The sequence below is a fragment of the Ipomoea nil genome, unplaced genomic scaffold, assembly GCF_001879475.1.
Source record: "Ipomoea nil cultivar Tokyo-kokei standard unplaced genomic scaffold, Asagao_1.1 scaffold0684, whole genome shotgun sequence".
Classification (NCBI taxonomy): Eukaryota; Viridiplantae; Streptophyta; class Magnoliopsida; order Solanales; family Convolvulaceae; genus Ipomoea; species Ipomoea nil.
The window spans coordinates 1,595,370-1,612,902 of NW_017617112.1; the positions used below are offsets into that span (position 1 = coordinate 1,595,370).

At 36.6% G+C, this 17,533-nt stretch overlaps 2 protein-coding genes across 4 annotated transcripts; one reads left to right on the forward strand and one right to left on the reverse strand.

Annotated features, from left to right (window-relative positions):
• Window positions 1–1,618: 1,618 nt before the first annotated feature.
• LOC109175195 (cysteine proteinase inhibitor B) lies at window positions 1,619–2,259 on the forward strand. The gene has a single exon (XM_019324450.1). It carries the CDS (start codon window positions 1,673–1,675, stop codon window positions 2,066–2,068), a length of 396 nt encoding a protein of 131 aa, XP_019179995.1. The 5' UTR covers window positions 1,619–1,672; the 3' UTR covers window positions 2,069–2,259.
• A 433-nt stretch (window positions 2,260–2,692) lies between these two features.
• Window positions 2,693–15,614, reverse strand: LOC109175194 (probable UDP-N-acetylglucosamine--peptide N-acetylglucosaminyltransferase SEC). 3 transcript variants are annotated; one of them, XM_019324448.1, is made up of 28 exons: window positions 15,487–15,611; window positions 15,090–15,395; window positions 12,124–12,269; window positions 11,933–12,031; window positions 11,776–11,826; window positions 10,888–11,004; window positions 10,727–10,783; window positions 9,322–9,441; window positions 9,083–9,145; window positions 8,915–8,993; window positions 8,192–8,301; window positions 8,049–8,102; window positions 7,894–7,961; window positions 7,656–7,758; window positions 7,190–7,392; window positions 6,967–7,063; window positions 5,744–5,815; window positions 5,540–5,616; window positions 5,344–5,460; window positions 5,145–5,229; window positions 4,884–5,051; window positions 4,543–4,653; window positions 4,324–4,410; window positions 4,098–4,225; window positions 3,918–4,000; window positions 3,717–3,822; window positions 3,489–3,635; window positions 2,737–3,114 (listed from the first exon to the last, which is right to left on the reverse strand). In XM_019324448.1, the coding sequence occupies exons 2-28, from the start codon at window positions 15,304–15,306 to the stop codon at window positions 2,880–2,882; spliced, it is 3,000 nt and encodes a 999-aa protein (XP_019179993.1). In that variant the 5' UTR covers window positions 15,307–15,395; window positions 15,487–15,611; the 3' UTR covers window positions 2,737–2,879. The 3 variants fall into 3 exon arrangements, 2 of the variants coding, with proteins under 2 accessions (XP_019179994.1, XP_019179993.1); XR_002053261.1 differs by having other exon boundaries at window positions 2,693–3,114; window positions 3,489–3,603; window positions 15,090–15,614; XM_019324449.1 differs by having other exon boundaries at window positions 2,693–3,114; window positions 15,090–15,611.
• Window positions 15,615–17,533: the final 1,919 nt, after the last annotated feature.

A 17,533-nucleotide genomic window follows, 5' to 3' on the forward strand; every position in this document is an offset into this window, starting at 1 on the left:
ACTAATCAAAATTACAAACTATTAAAAAGTAGTATATATATATATATATATATATATATCTGTGTGTGTGTGTGTGTGTGTGTGTGTGTGGTGTGTGTGTGTGTGTGTGTGTGTGTGTGTGTGTGTGTGTGTGTGTGTGTGTGTGTGTGTGGTGTGTGTGTGTGTGTGTGTGTGTGTGTGTGTGTGTGTGTGTGTGTGTGTGTGTGTGTGTGTGTGTGTGTGTGTGTGTGTGTGTGTGTGTGTGTGTGGTGTGTGTGTGTGTGTGTGTGTGTGTGTGTGTGTGTGTGTGTGTGTGTGTGTGTGTGTGTGTGTGTGTGTGTGTGTGTGTGTGTGTGTGTGTGTGTGTGTGTGTGTGGTGTGTGTGTGTGTGTGTGTGTGTGTGTGTGTGTGTGTGTGTGTGTGTGTGTGTGTGTGTGTGTGTGTGTGTGTGTGTGTGTGTGTGTGTGTGGAAGGGATCAGGTGCATTTGTGGCTTCTCGTGCGGTTGTGTGGAGGATTAATGTGCGTGAGGTTTATACTTAATGTGCGTGAGATTTGTACTCAATGTGCCTGAGATTTGTACTTAATGTGCATCATGTAAATATGCGTGAGTTTTGTACTTAATGTGCCCGAGTATTGTGTTTAATGTGCGTGAGATTTGTGCTTAATGTGCGTGAGTATTTCAGAATTACGAGCTCAGAAGGAATCAGAACAGAAACTCACGCACATTAACGCCAATCTTCTTGTTACTTCTTCCTTCAATTTGGCCAAGGATTTTGGATTATCAGCTACCTTCAGTGCAGTTGAATGTTTAAATAGATGACGCACGCACAGTAAAATTTGAACAGCAGCTAAGTGTGGATTTCTGTTGTATTATTCCCCCATAATTCTTAACCACCATAGCCCGCCTCCGCATCATCATTAGGGAGGGGGCAATGACTACTGGGGATGGGAAAGAAGCTGACATCAATAATTTCTGCTGCATTTTACACATTCACGCACATTAAGTACAAATCTCAGGCACATTAAGCACAACACTCACACACATTGAGTACAAATCTCACGCACATTAATCCACCGTACATCCGCACGGGAACCTTTCACTATATATATATATATATATATATATATATATATATATATATATATATATATATATATATATAGAGAGAGAGAGATTTATGATGATTATGAAGTTTCTAAACCCTTGACATTCCATAACTCTCAAATGCATCAAATGGAGGGAAAAAATTTTCACTTTAATTCTGCTATATTATATATAGAGATATAGAGATAGAGATTTATTTTTCATTTTAGTCCTTCAATGAAATGAAAAGGGGAAAAGCGAATATACTCCAAGTCTCCTATAGATTCTAGACTAATCATTTTCCTTCGGAGCAACTACTCCAAAGCCCAAGCGAGTCTATTGCGTTAATGTGAAGTCAAAATCACAATAAATTTGTATGATTGCCAAATCTTAACCATAATTAGCACTTCTTTGATTTGCTTCTTAGCTCAAACAAAAGCCGCGTCACTCCCACTGTAACTCGTACACCTAAGCTGTTAATCTCTTATTCCCCGCGCCCACGCAACACGCATACATGATACATCCAACCCCCCACTATATATACCCCTCTTCCCCCCCATCGTTACCACATCCAAAGATACCACCACTTTTCTCTCTCTCAACTAAAATGGCGAAAACTACACTCAACCTCTTCCTTCTCCTTTCCCTTCTGGCCATAGCCTTGTGGTGCGCCCAAGTGAACGCCCTAGGAAGGAAGGTAGGCGGGAGAACAGAGATCGAGGATGTGAAGACCAACAAGGAGATTCAACAGCTGGGGAAGTACTGTGTGGAGGAGTATAACAGTGGCCTCAAGCAGAAAAAGCAGGGTACCGGGAAGTTGTTGAGCTTCTCGGAGGTGGTGAAGGCGGAGAAGCAGGTGGTGAACGGAATCAAGTACTACCTCCGCATCTCCGCCTCCACCGCCGGCGGAGAAGCCAACACTTTCGACGCCGTAGTGGTTGTCAAGCCCTGGGCCAAATCTAAGGAGTTGCTCTCCTTTGCACCCGCTACTCCGTCAAAGTAAAGCAGCACCACTTCCGTCGTAATTATCAAATACAAAATGCAAAATAGTTGTTGTACTGTGTTTTGCTATAAAATAATGCATAAAACCCTAAATTTTGATGATCTGCTATTTGAAGACAGTGTCTGTGAATTATGTGTCATATATCAGATTTAGCCCTGAATTTAATTTAATTTTACGTTGTTAATTCTCCATCTCTTATGCTTTAAATTTTATATTCATGTTATTTTCTTGAAAAATGAACTAAGAATAAGAGATGGTGGCGACCTGGTAATGGCGGCTTTAGGAATTTCATTTGAGAAGTTGTAAGCCACCTTCAAGTACTTCTCCTGTAAGCAAAAACTACACACATATGCAGAGCTTGTGAGTAGCACATATAAAGGTAGGAGAGAGGAGTAATTCCACCTGTCACCAACTTTTCTTGCAGAATAGCTTAAAGTGATCCCCAACCACATCAACTAAACCACCAAAGCCTTCAAAGCAGCAGCTGGAAATATGGTGAAACAATCCAACTATTCTGCAAAAAGAGAGAGAGAGAGAGAGAGAGAGAGCATCAACTACACACCACCCTGTGCTATCAATAGAGCTCAGGCCTACTTAGGCTCACTTCAAAGGCAACTTGTTAACTTGCTCAGATGCTCTCAGTGTAAATACTAAATAGATAGAACTCATTGATGGAGGATTTTGGCCCATGTTGATAGATGAATATATACTATCATAATCAACGTGACTGACAACATATCTAGACCATAATAAGTAACTCTTTACATTCTTGTTTGTTACATCTACAGCCTCAGTATATTTTACTACACATCTAACGGTCATACGGGAATTCCTTATCATTCTCTATAACTTTGAAGGGCAGAGGATGTTGGCCGGAACAGTACAGATTCCACATCTTAAAATAAGCCCGCTCCAGATTCCTCACCCAGCGTTCTGTATCAAACAGAGGGCAAGTGATGCGTGCAGCCTTTAGTCTATTGGTGAGATCCTGTAGTTTTGGGCGATCAAGTGCCAGCGATACTGCCTTCTCCTCGTACTCCTTCATACTGCATTGTCAGAGTAAATAAACACACCGTTCACAAATGTGGATAAGTGGATCAGCAGCAAGCAGATTAATTTCAACACTAAAAAAGACACAAAAATATATAAATGAAGGTAACACTATATACTTTGTTGTAACTGCACTATTATAGTCATGCAACACAGAGATTAGAGAGTTGTGAGACATGGATTTCAGATACCCTTTCGCATATTGCTTGACAGACAAGAATATTGTTTACTAATGGAATTCCAGATGAAACCTCAATTAGAAGTAACTGAGGGATGAGTAGGATTATGACAATAGATCATTCTAAAAGTTAATATGATGCATAGAATCATTAGCAGAAAAAAAAATAATCGAGCGGTTTAAAATACCCACTTGTTGACAATCATCTCATCCCCTAGTCCTGTGGCCAAACACAGGGAACCAGCAACTCGTGTAGCCATTTTCTCAAGGGGTAGTGTCACCATTGGTAGCCCAGCCCAAAGAACATCTGTTCCAGTTGTGTGCGCATTGCACAATGGCCTATCCAGTGTAAAAATAGAGTTCAATGCCCATGTAGATAATGTATAAACTTGATGCCAAAAGGTTAAGGGAATTTCATACGTGTCAAGAAATAAATCTGCCAATGAACTGCGTCTAATATGCTCCTGTTTCATAGCAACATCGGTGAAAATTATTTGGTCTGGTTGTACACCTTGTGCAGCAGCATCTGTAAACGAATGTTTCAATTAGTTGAAGAAGTCAACCACATCATTGATTATCCCCACCTTTCTCACAATACAAGTAATTTATTTAATCACATACATGCACGAAGCCTCAGTTCACCCGCAGCTGGAAATCTGAGGAGCCAAAGTGCACTGTTTGGTACACGCTTGAGAATGTTGCACCTGCAACATCAGTACAGCACTTTTTATTTTAAGGGAGGCATTCATCAAAAAGTGAGCTAATACTAGACATCTCGGTTAATGATCCATCCCAAATTACCAAGTTGTACAAATCTCTGGATCCATCTTGTAGAGCTGATTGAAACAAGCGAATATAAATTTATCCTCTGGAAGGCCATAATCTGAGCGTTTGGGTAGGCAGTCTGGATCTAGTACATCACAATTTTTCTATGAAATTGTAAAAAGAGATAATCAATGCATAAAGAATATAACGAACACAATTCTCCAAAAACATGCAAGGTCAGAAATCAGGATAAGCAATTTACCTGCTTATAATCATTTACAAAATAACAATGAGGGAGATGGACAAGCTTCTCAGAGTAAATATGTGAGTATCGTGTAGGCGAAACAAACTACCAAGGTCAAAATAAAATAGAAACATCAAAACACACAAAGTAAAGCATATAACAAAAAAAATAAAAATGGAATTACAGAAAAACCTAAGCAGCCTAACAAAGAATTAGCTAATGCAATTGCAGTAATACCTCATCAGTGACCAAATAATGTATATATGTTGCACCTGTAGTTCCAGGGAAACCCATGTATGAAACCTGGATTGGAGCAGGCTGCATGGCAAATATCTCATTTCTAGCCCCCTGCAGAGTATTGTTTTAAGTAGGTCAAGGTTTAACAGACTGACAAAAAAAACTGACATAAAATTACCAGGCATCTTCACAAATTAAACATATGGTAATAGGCATCTAATTTAAAGATGATAGATCTTCACAAGTGGAAATATGAAAAGACTAACATATAGACAATTAGACACACAAATAAGAGGCACAGTAAAAGCCAAGCAAAGAAACAATTGGCAACATTTTATCACCTTGGTATAACCATTAAGATTTATAAGAATCTGTATTTGGTCTTCATTAATCATCCTTGCAATCATATCAGATGACATGGATGATACATCTTTAAAATGCTCAGCTTCTGAGTGGATGCGCAACCTCCATTCAGTTCCATCATTAGGACTTAAAGCATAGCAGAAAACCTACGAATGAAACGATGTTAGCTCCCTAGTGTGATTCAGAGACCTAGAATCTTAATCTGCCTCGTCATTACATGTGCTACTACTTTTACGAACCTCAACATTTTCTTTGTCATGCATTCCAAAGACGGAACCCATAAGATGCGACAGCGGATGATTTCCAAAATCACTGCTCACATACCTGAATGGCAAAATAAGAAGCTATATACAAGTCTTGTATATTCAAATCCTTTCACTATATAGTGCTTTAAAAGCATATGAGTAAGGATACAGTAATATGCTTTTAGAAACATACCCAACCCTCAATCGAACATTCCCACTACCTCCCTTAATGGGTAGTGAAGGAGGGTGATTGAAAGAAGGAAGTGAATAGCGGGAAGCAATCACAGAGCAATGCTGAGCATATTTTCGACTTCAAAAGCAAAAACAATCCGTTAAATTAAAAATTCATAACACTATTTATTACCAAGTGGTAAATATAAAAGGACCACCTGATATCCAGAGCAAGCATTGGGTCAAGAGGATAGGCAATTGCATGGAAAGGCTGCACACTGGGTAAAACTGACATCTATGGGATGAACAAGATGTAAGACTAAACATAGTTAGGGAAAATTGTAATTTGTAAAGTTAAAATATATTGATTATCAACTGTTTGCAACAGGACCAGTGAAAGACAAAGCAGGTTGTGTAGAGACCTTAATCTGCCTTTGAAGTATTTCTTCAACTTCAATGAACATCTGTTCCCGATTATCCCAGTCACAAACGCACTGTAAAGTAAAAATTCAAATGAAGTAAATATGTAGACAAAACAGAACCCAAATGGAAAATCATTTTCACATCCCCCTAATAGTATTGAGACATCTGTATTCTCTCCATGACTCCATTTATTATTCTAGTAGAAAAAGTCAATTCATGAACATCAAACATGCAAATAAAACTTTTAGAGTCCGTTTATTAATTGGAGAAATTTTCTTTTTTCTTTTTTTTTTCGGAAAAATGAAAAATTGGAGAATGGAAAACAAAAAACATATTTCCTTGCATAGTTTTTCAGTTTTGATAAAACATAAATAATTTCATCTATAATCACCATTTTCATTACCTACGAACTTCTACTTCACCTATCTATCTACTCCTACCCCCCACCTACTCACTGCTACACCTACCTACCTATATACTCGGCTACTCCTACCACCACCTACCTACCCCACCCCCATCCTTATTTACTTACATATCGACCCACCACTATGCCTATATTCATTACCATCTTCTCTTACTTGACCCACTATCATCTGTCTTCTCTAGTCTCCATCTATTTGTACCAACATATCGTACATACATGCACTTAGGGTTAGACATTATTCATATTATCTTAATTAAAACTCAAAATTTCATTTTTAGAGTTTGAGTGAACCTCATAAGTTATTGATTGGTTTAGATATTTTTAGTTATGTTATATCCATATTCTATACATAAATTTGGTTCGGATATTGTATGTTAAAATTTCACATATAATAGACTTGAAAGAAATTTTTTTTTATATATTTCACTCCAACCAAACATATCCGAAAATATTTTGAATATCATGTTCTAAAAAATTACTCAAAATTTTGAATTCGTGATTAATTTTATAGCGTTATAGTCTCAAAAACTTAAGTTTGTATAATGAATGTAGAAAATGGGTGCTTGTAAACATGTTTTCAAAACTGAAAACAGAAAACTGTGTAAACAGGCATGTTGCAGGTCTAACTTGAGTGCATAAAGATAATTATAGAAATGCCCCTTTTTGGTATAGTGTTTTGGGTTAGCCATTGCATAAAACTGGTGGACATGACTAACTAATGAAGTGCTCACTCCCTGAGCAAAGAAACTTCATTGATATTTAAAATAAAAAATAAAATAAAATAAAAATTATGCACACCTGTAATGTGTGAAGTAGATTGCAAGTTGCTTCTGGGAAGTCAGGCCGTAGAATCAATGCCTGTCTATAGCTTTTTATGGCCACTTCCACATTGCCACTACATGTTTCCAAACCAAAACATAAGATTTAAAGAAAATTAATATAATTAATCCCACATACACACACACACTCATAGAGAAGAGTGGCAATATTCAACTAAACTGAAACATATATTATCATCTACCTGTCCTTGTAAGCTGAAGCTAAATTGGCATGGGCCTCGGCCATAGATGGCTTGATGGTAATAGCTCGGAGATAGTCCTGAATTGCTTCATTAACCCTCCCAATCTCTTTATAAGTATTACCCCGATTCACATGTCCGTCAGCTGCCAACGGATCAATCCGTAGAACCTCATTATAGCAAGATATAGCATCCGCATAGCTACCCTAAAAATGAAATTAAAAAAAAGAAAAAAAAAAAAAAAGAAGATTATTGGCAAAGCCAAGTCAATTTCTTGACAAGAACGAAAGAGAAGCAAATATCTGTTGAGATAATAAGTTGTTGGGTATCTAGAGACATCTACATCTCCTCCATCCAATCCTTGTGTTGCAAGTGTTAGCACTTTTATTTCCCAAGTAGTAAGTGAAATGGAGCTTTAGTTATTATAGCTAAACATATGCTACATTAAAGATTAAACATCAGACAGTACCTGCTGTTTGTATATTATAGCTAAATTGTTAAATGGAGCAGAGAGCCCAGTTGTCACAACTAATGTTGCCTTGTAGCATTGTGCTGCAGCACTCACCAAGTTCCTAGAGAATCAAAAAGCATACTCAATTAAATAGAACTCAGTTTGAACATTGTCCAAATCTTATTAACTGAATATTTTATCATTAAACTCCCAAGAAAACAGGAACTTGAATCAAATGCTACTCAGTAAAGCATACCAATCCATATATATGTTTCCAAGATTAGTAAGTGCTTGAGGATGATTTGGTTGAAGAGAGAGGCATTGCTGCATGTGCCATCAGAACAATTAGATATCAATCTAAAGTTGGAATGAGACTTGAAGTACTTATTAGACAAGACAAAAAGCACTTACACGATAACAATGAATTGCTTCTTCAACTCTCCCAGAGTCTTTCAGCGCATTACCCTAAAATGAAAAGGAAAAAAAAAATAGATATATATATATATAATTCATAATATTAGTCTGAGTTCACTAACCAAGTATCAGTAGCTAACCAGATTGTTGTACGCCTCTAAGAACCCAGCATCACAAGAAATAGCTCGCCTATAATTGAGTATTGCCATATCTAGGTTGCCTTGCTCGTAGTACAAACTAGCTAGGTTTCCTGCATAAGTAGTTCAGATACAAAATTGTTGCGGGCAGTCAAGCACCATGCTCGATAGATATATCAGTGCTGCTATGTATTTATAATTTATCCAAATTTCACACAAAGATATACAGGTTGTGTGTCCTAGATAGTAGATACTGTCAGTTGTTAAGACGGCACTGAAATGTGTCAAATAATTTGGCAGCACTAGTAAGTAATCAACAGATTTTACAATTTCTTCAAGAGAATTGTTATGTGCAATCAACAAGAATAGCATGTGGCTTTTATTTGCTCTTCAAATGGGTCTCAAGGTTAACTTGGATCCATAAAAAAAATTAAAACCTAGAAGTCCAAGCCAAAGACCTTAACCAGCAGCATCAGCCAGTAACTCGAGATAGGAGGTGACAGGTTTTATCTCTAACCCCCTCAAATTCCTAGCCATCTCAAACTTCACATAATTTTTGGTTCAGATGTGTACATTTCACAAAAGCATCAAGTCTCTTTATCTTTTATCATGAGAAGTAGATAAAAACAAATAAATACATGAAAGATTCAGAATTGCAGCCTATAACACACTTACACACTGGCGTGCATGAAACCGGATATAGTATATGAAGAATTAAGGACTAACCGAAAGCCATAGCATAGTCTGGTCGCACTTGGAGAGCACGCTGATAACACATAATGGCCTCTTGAGGCATTGCTAAAGCCTGGAAATGCAAAGAAGATATCATATTGCTCCAGATGCTAGCCATATTTCCACCTATCCAAACCAATTAGCACTATCACCAAGGCTTACCTTGTAGACATTTCCAAGGTTCAAGTATGCATCTGGAAAATTTGGTTTGAGCTTGACAGCTTCCTGGCAATTAAAAGATTCAACAAAAGTAGATTATGCGACCAGAAAATAAATAAGCAAAAGGATTAGTAAGCCCCTGAATTTAAAGGATTAAATAAAATATACATAAATAAATAGATAAATGCATACTTAGAATGTTTATACAATTATTAGTTAATGAAACATTAATCATTTGACACCTTGTAGTATTGCACTGCCCTGTTCAGATCACCTGCCTCCATGAAAAGACCGGCAAGATTGGACCATGCAATAGCAAATGTAGGTTGTATGCGAAGAGCCTCAACATAGCAAGTGTATGCCTAGAAAAAAAAAAAAAAAAATCAATCCTTAAAGAAAATAGAGAAATCCTTCTCCTATCCTCAATAAATTAGCTACCTAAGTTGTTGAGTTTCTCTAACCCCACACCCAAAAAAAAAAAAAAAAAACCAGGAACCATCTCTTTGAAAATTCTTTTCAAGCCAAAAGTGGTTCATAGAGAAGTAAAAATAAAACTTGTGTGGTAAAGCTGAAAAGCTAGCAATTAATTTCTCAAAAACGAATAATTTCTATCAATCAATGAATTGTTCAAGCCTACTAATTTTCATGTCCATGCACTGTGATTTCAATTCCATGAGCTTGAAGTTGTTACATATAAGTTTGTTGGTGATTGTTAGAATATTGGGGTTTAATTGGTGGAATCAGAACGGTTAGATTATTGGGGTTTGATTTGGAGGAATCAGAACCATTTTCAAATCCCAATTACTTTTGTTGGTGGGAGTGTGTTTTAACTTTAAGATTATTTTTTAATTTTTTAATATGGCTGTCTATTGGTGTCTTTCAATGGGGGCTGTAATTTTATTCTGAGAAATCCAAACACATACAAGGTGGGATATCCCTGGATCAGGTAAAGCCTGCCTCCCTCTATTGACTAAATATAATATAGCACTTTAGTTCACACTTATGAAGAACTCTAGCTTTGATACAAAAGTCCATCCTATGCCTGCAGCTGTATCCACATTCAGCTTGCTCAAGGATCCATTCAGTGCACGTTATAAAACTATGGGCAGTAGCCAAACAGCTTGCCTAGGTGTTTCTTGGCTTTGCACTTAAAATGTTCATAGGCCAATTAATCCATTATGGTAATTAGGCCCCATTGGAAACACAGGTATTTTTTATGGAAGTAATATTTGCTCAAATTACAATTCAATATTTAATATTGTTAAGAGTCCCACATTGAAAAATAAGAGACAAACATATGGGTTTATAAGGCCATGGGTTAGACTAGCTAATTGATTGGATTCAATCTTTTAGTGCGGTTTGGGGCCCGTGTGCATTACAGCCCAAACTTAGATTTTAACAAATATATTCACCATATTGAATGCTTCAAATCTCTAGTTACCCAAAAAGGAACTTTCATCCCCTCATATATTATTAATTGCTGAAAATTCGAGTATAATCCCTTTGGTCATGTAGAACTTGTCCAACCATCTTAACACTTTTTTACTTTTTCCCTTTTTCTTTTATAAGTAAACCATCTTCATACATTTTAGTTCACTGAAAGCACCATTTTATAAGAAATGAGGAAGAGTTCAATGTCTACCGTACCTCCTGCACTAAGCCTTGTGTTTTCATCAGATTGCCGAGGTTACTATGTGCATCAACCTACACAATTATAATTGCTATAGGATGAATAGAAGAGGGATGAAAATGTCAAACATCTTATCTAACTCAAATAAATGAAGATGATATATTCAAGAGTAGAATACCAGGCTTGGATTTAATGCAAGGGCTTGGCGGCAACATTGTGCTGCTTCAGTTAGCCTGCCTTTCCTCATGTATGCACTAGCTAAGTTTGACCACACATCTGCAAAATTCGGACGAAACTGAAAAAATAAATTCAAATTAGTTATTAGTTTCATGTAACCAAACCTGTCAAGCTCCCAAATTGGATAGCAGACACCTTAACCATATAGAACCTTGGAAGAAAATAATACAGAAAAACCTATAGCAGTCCATAGCAGGTAGAAATCAGGCAGCCATAAATAAAGAATATGAAAGTATAGTAACCTTGTGACTAGGTAGCCAGTTTCACTGTGGCTAAGTAACTTTGTTTACCTCTTGAATACTTGTACTTGTACCACAGAGTATTAGTCCTAGAACTCTATTTAGCTTTTGTTCTTTTTTTTTTTTTTTTTTTTAAGGACAAAGATGACTTTTTGTAAACATTCCATATAAAGTTTTTGGTTGAAGAAAGTTTCATTCATTGAAAGAAAAAGTAACAATACCTCAAATACTAAATGAAAGATGTCAGCAAAAACTGAATGCTCCATATTAAATTGCATAGTGAGCAAAGATGTGTTCATGGATGAGACAGAAGTGATTAGCCAGACAAAAATAATAAGTGTCTTTTCTCCCATCCCAAGAACATCACCTGGTCTGGAAAATGGAATACTTCATAGACAGGTGTTTTGGCCCATCCTATAGCATAGACTTTAGAGACAGATAAATTATATAACTTCACTTGCTTTGGTTAAGAGGAGTACAAATGAATTGATTTTAATTAATAACATGCATTGTGCATATTAAATTAATTATTAAAAAAATGCATTGTGCATAAAGGCTTTGTCCAGGAAACGTTAAAGATGCATACAGACCTCAATTGCAACTAAATAATAGCGGATTGCAACATCAATATTGCCTTTCTCCTGCATGAAAACAAAAGAGGCAATAAAGATCAACATTTAACAATTAACATTTACATAAGAAATACGGAGTAATATTTTTCAGAACATAAAGATAATAAAAACTTACCTTCCAAGCATTTGCCATATTTCCATAGCATTCAGCAAAATGTGGGTTTACACGAATAGCTTCTTCATTCTTTGCAATGCACATATCAAAATCATGCAACTAAAACAGAAAAGGTACAGTTCAATCAATATGAATGTGGGCAATCAAGAAAACCCCTAGCCAGACAACAAAGGGATAGAAAAGAATGTAACCTGATAATAGATTGCCCCAAAGAGAAGAAGATTATCAGTGCGCCGTGGATTTTTCTCATAAACAGCCTTGCAATTTTCTAATGCCTGATTATAGTTCCCAGCTTTGTAGTTCTGGTGAGCAAGGGTCAAGAGCATGTCCTCATCAACTGCAGTTGAAATAAATTGAAATCTCAGAAGCTGGCCTTGCTACAACACACACTTCAACATTCCATCCTAGGTGCCACAACAACATTGGATGTACTAATTGATACACATGCTTTCTCAAATAATTTATTTCATATGTACAAATTTCATGAATTTGTATTCATCTTTTAATGAGCTTATGACTTTATATTCATTCAACTAACCAAATCTAAAACCCCCAACCTATACACAAAATCTCAAATTCAATTTAATAAATTCTCTTGGAAACATTATAAGCTAGCCAAACCCACTTCCTAAAAGGCGAAAACAATAACAATCAATTACACAAATCCAACTAATCAATAAAGTGATAAACACAGTACCTGACCTAGTATATAATCAAAGAAAAAGATAATAGTAAGCAATGTATACTCCATAATATTGTTCTTAGCCAATAAACAAAGTTTAACAAAAGCAGACACCACAAGTGTTATTCAAATCTAAATCGAGTGGAATAGACATTTGCATATGCTTTGTAATGTTCTATCTTACCTTTGGCCCTAATGTTTTATTCTCATGATGTAGTATCAATTTCTTTATAAGTTTATCATTCCTTTCGAAGGTCACATGTATAGACCAACTGAAGGAGGTATGCGGTGTCCAACACAGTGCGCCACACAGAATAATAATAATAATAATAATAATAATAATAATAATAATAATAATAATAATAATAATAATAATAATAATAATAATAATAATAATAATAATAATAATGATGATAGTAAAACCCCTGCCATGCCAACCAGAAGCTTCAAGGAATGACTCTGGAGGTTGAGGATGGCAATCACCACCACCACCACCCCCCCCCCCCCCCCCCCCCCTCTTCCCGCTTATTCGCAAGTACTAAACATGAAAGTGCAAATACACACAACCATTCTCTGAGGACCAAAAAAAAAAAAAAGAATAACTAAAAGATAATTGATTAACAAAAATTCTGATACCCCAACGATAGAATATTTGAGGAGTCAGCATAAGTTGGGAATCTTGAGGATTCTATTGCAGAAGAAAACTATGGAATGCCAATCACCTCCCCCTACCCAGTGTGCCAAACAGAAACACACACATGACACAACTTACTCTTTATAAGGCAAAGAGAAAGTAATAAATGGAGGCGGGGGGAAGGGGGACTCTGCTTTTTATTTCTTTGCGTGGAGGTTATCTCTCCCTCTTGGTATCTATTCTTCCGCCATTGATCTAGAAAACGTAGTGGTATGAACTACGGCATAGAAGGATGGAAGAGTTTTGGGGAATTGCGTTTTGGAATTCAAAGTGTACTTGTATTTGAAAGCTTGAATTAGGTAGTTGGAAACTCAAAATTTTCTTGCTTTTGGAGATTTTGTCATCCCACGTAATAGAACCCAACATTCAATATTTATGAAATGGACTTGTAATGGTGAAATTAATGAATTTTAGTGTTAGAGTAACACCCGCCTGATCCACGGGGCTGGTTAGTCAGCCCAGTTGCCAAGGATATAGTCATGATGGGTCAGCCCAAATTCAACGGGTGGTGTTGTTGGCCAAGCCCAACCATCATGGGTGTTTTTTGGCCCAGTTTGGAAGGTTAGAATAATTGTTAAGATTTGGAATGTGCCAAGACTAACACTTGGCTGTGTATGGAAACTACTAGGACAATGGAGCTTAGCTTTCCTTATTCATGTTTGATCAAACTATCAAAGTATGCAAAAGATTTTACCCTAATACAGATTAAGGAAATTAATCACCTAGGAGATACTAATTTCCTAGTGTATTTCAGGAAGATATCACATTGTATCTGGTAAACTAGTTAGGATGCCTAAATGCATTGTGTCAAGTATGTAGGACTTTCGTTTCCCATCTAGGGTGGGAAAACGAATGTGAGGGCCTATAAATAACATTTCAAGTCCTTAATTGCATTCAACCTATCACTCCACATGACTAAAAGTATCCTTGTGATCGTTTATTTAAAAACGGAGCTTAACGCTCATCTTTCTTTATCTCATACATGTCTTTCCTGGTGCTTTACTTGGTTATATCCACCAACTCACTGTATCTATCTGTGTAAACTAGATTAGTTTTAGTCTATCTATCTATCCCCCTTTCTATCTCTATGTGTGTGTGTGTAACACACACACACACATACCTCACAAAGAAAAGATTTACAAATATAGACGATAGTTGTGAATGAACTAAACACAGCTGCAATAAAGAAAGATGGTATGCATTATGCAATATATTAAGAGGTTACATAACCATACATCAAGCAGGAAGAAATAAGTAATAGTTTTGAAGAAGATAGTTCAGAAAAACAGAATTAGTTCATACTATATTGAAATTCTCTGGTTCAAGATAATTCATCATAAGTATAGAATTCAAAAAGTAAGTTACTGGTATAGATTTTGCTAAATTGATTCCCCTTTTCTGATTAGAATGCAACTGATAGAAGTCAGCATCTCGATAAGAATAGCAATCAATTTAATTTGCTGTTCCAGCAGTTCAAAATGACAAAGAGAAGGTATGTTTGCACAAAGCAGTCCAATAAACATAAGTTTCAATTCACAAATACAATCAACTCCTAAATCATACATCACGCAACACAAGACCTAGAACTACAGCCACCTTCAATCAAGCTAGAGATTTTTCCAATTTACTAGGAAATAGGAGAAATATTAAGATATGCGCTTCTATAGTGGAGTTTCAACCCTAAAACGGATCAAATAAACCATTAAAAACAAAAAACAACAACAACAACAACAACAAAAACTTAATAGAAATTATAACCTCAAAAGATAAACACATCTTACTTTCGCGAGCAACATCAGGATTTATGTTGGTGGAGGCCGTGGAGGACAACGCCGAGGACGAGGAATCCACCCTCTGATCACCCCCGGCGAGGCCGCTGACATCGAAGAGGATTCTAGAAATCAACTGCTGATTCTGCTGTGGTTGTTGTTGTTGTTGTTGCTCCTGCGCCACCTGTTGCAGGTGGTACTGCCGAGGATCGCCTTGCAACGAGAGCATGATTTCGGCGATCGCGGATTAAATCCACGGCAGCAGCTTCCGATTCACCGATCACAAAAATTATTTCCAATTCGCCAGACTACACGTTCCTGTAAGAGTGCAAATACGCGCGTATACGTACATACATTCCAGAATTCTTTCGCTTTTCAGGGAAACAAACAGGAAAAGCTGGATTCTCACCTTCTTAGCTAAAGCGAGCGTGCTTCGTTTTGTCTGAATGCCCTTCGGTTACTGTGACGTCGACTTCTGCAGGATGATATGAACTCTCACCCGTCCATGACACAATTTGACACAACTACTATTCTATTCACTCCACCACCTCAATATATGCCTTCCCTCTGTGCCTTTTTCTAATTTGGGAAATTGGAAATTCTACCATTACTTTCCAAAAAAATTGCAAAATTCTTAAATAAAGATGGTAAACTTCTTAATTAAGTTTATTTGTACTTAATTTTTTGTTTTTTTTTTTATATATTAGGTTTCTCTGCCTAATCATAAACATTCAGAACCACTATCAAAGAGTCAATAGAGGAAATAAATCATGAGTCGTTCATTCCGTTATCTTCTAATGTGTTCATAACTACTACAATGTACTTAATTCTTTTATTAGTGGTTAATAAATATAAGAAGTTTTGAGATAAAGGTAAGTTTATTAAAAAAAATAACATTATTTTATTATAAATTTTTATAAATTTTGTACATAGTTGAACATGTATTGCTTTTTATTTTTTATGTAATATAACATTTTTACGTGTTGTAATGCAATAGTTATCATAAATTCATAATAAAGAGAATAAAAAAAATTATCCTACAATTCTTTATTAGTCATTAGTCATTTTTTGGGTCTATTTGAAAACTCGGAAAATGACTTCTGGAAATTATTTTCCTGATTTCTGGTGTTTAGGTAGGCTGAAAATGAAGTGGTCAAAGGAAAATGATGGATAGTCAACGAAAAATGAGGGTTGATTTTCGGAAAATGACTTCCCTTTTTTTGGGGAAAATTATTTTCCATCTTCTAAACACACACGCTACATTAGTACTTCTTCCAGACTTCACCACTTCGCATCCTCCTTCAACATTCAGCAGAGACAACTCTACCAACACTTCCTCCTCCAACAATCCACAACAACAAAAACTTCACCAACACTAGAAAAGCTACAGAAGTATATTTCATCCTTTTCCCTTTTGAATTTTTTTTTCCAACAGTGTAGTTATTTTTCGGCTGTGGGGAGGAAAACCCACAGTCGAAAAATTTTCTGGTCTTCTTCACTGGTTTCCCCAGCCGGAAACTAGTTTTGATTTCCGGCTGGGGAAACCAGTGAAGAGCTTGATTGTACTGTAGCATAAAACCATTGAAGATGCGTGATTTACGACCTTTGACTCCAAATACTATGCTTGGTTACTGTTCATTTTCTGGAAAATGAACCAAACACCAAAAGACAGTTTTCCATTGTGCAACCAAACACAGGAAAGGAAAATGTTTTCTGGAAAATAACTCATTTTCCAGAAAACATTTTCCAGAAGTCATTTTCTTTGCAGTACTTAAGCTCTATGTAACCATCTTGTTCTTTTCTAATGAATGAATTACTTTCATCACCTTTCCTTGTCTCATAAATCTTGATATGGTATCAGAGCGCCATTGAAGCTCATACAATGGCATGGAATCTACCATCTGTCAACACTGTGCGACCACAAGAGGCATCTACCTCGATGCCTCATCCAGTTGCCACACAACATCCAATTCTGAATCCGAATCCGAACCTTGATTCAGCTCCAGCGACATCGGCGAGTGCTAACGCCGGCAACCCTCTATATTTTGATCCTAGCGACAGCACCAGTCCATACTTTCTTCACGCGAATGAGAATCCGACTCTGGAATTGGTATCTTCTGCATTAAATGGGGATAACTACCATGAGTGGGCAAGGGCGATGAAGATAGCCCTTTCCTTGAAGAACAAATTTAGCTTCGTCAATGGGACGATCAAGATGCCAAATACAGACGATCGCAAATATTTTTCCTGGGAACACTACAACAATATGGTTGTCATGGATAGCTCGTGTCTTGTCTCCTACAATAGCACGAAGTGTCCTCTGGATTGATACAGTAGAAGGTGTATGGATGGATCTAAAGAAAAGGTTCAACAAACAAGATGTCTGCAGAATAGCAGAAATCCAATCCAAAATATACTAGACAAAGCAAGGTAATGATAGTGTGAATGAGTATTTC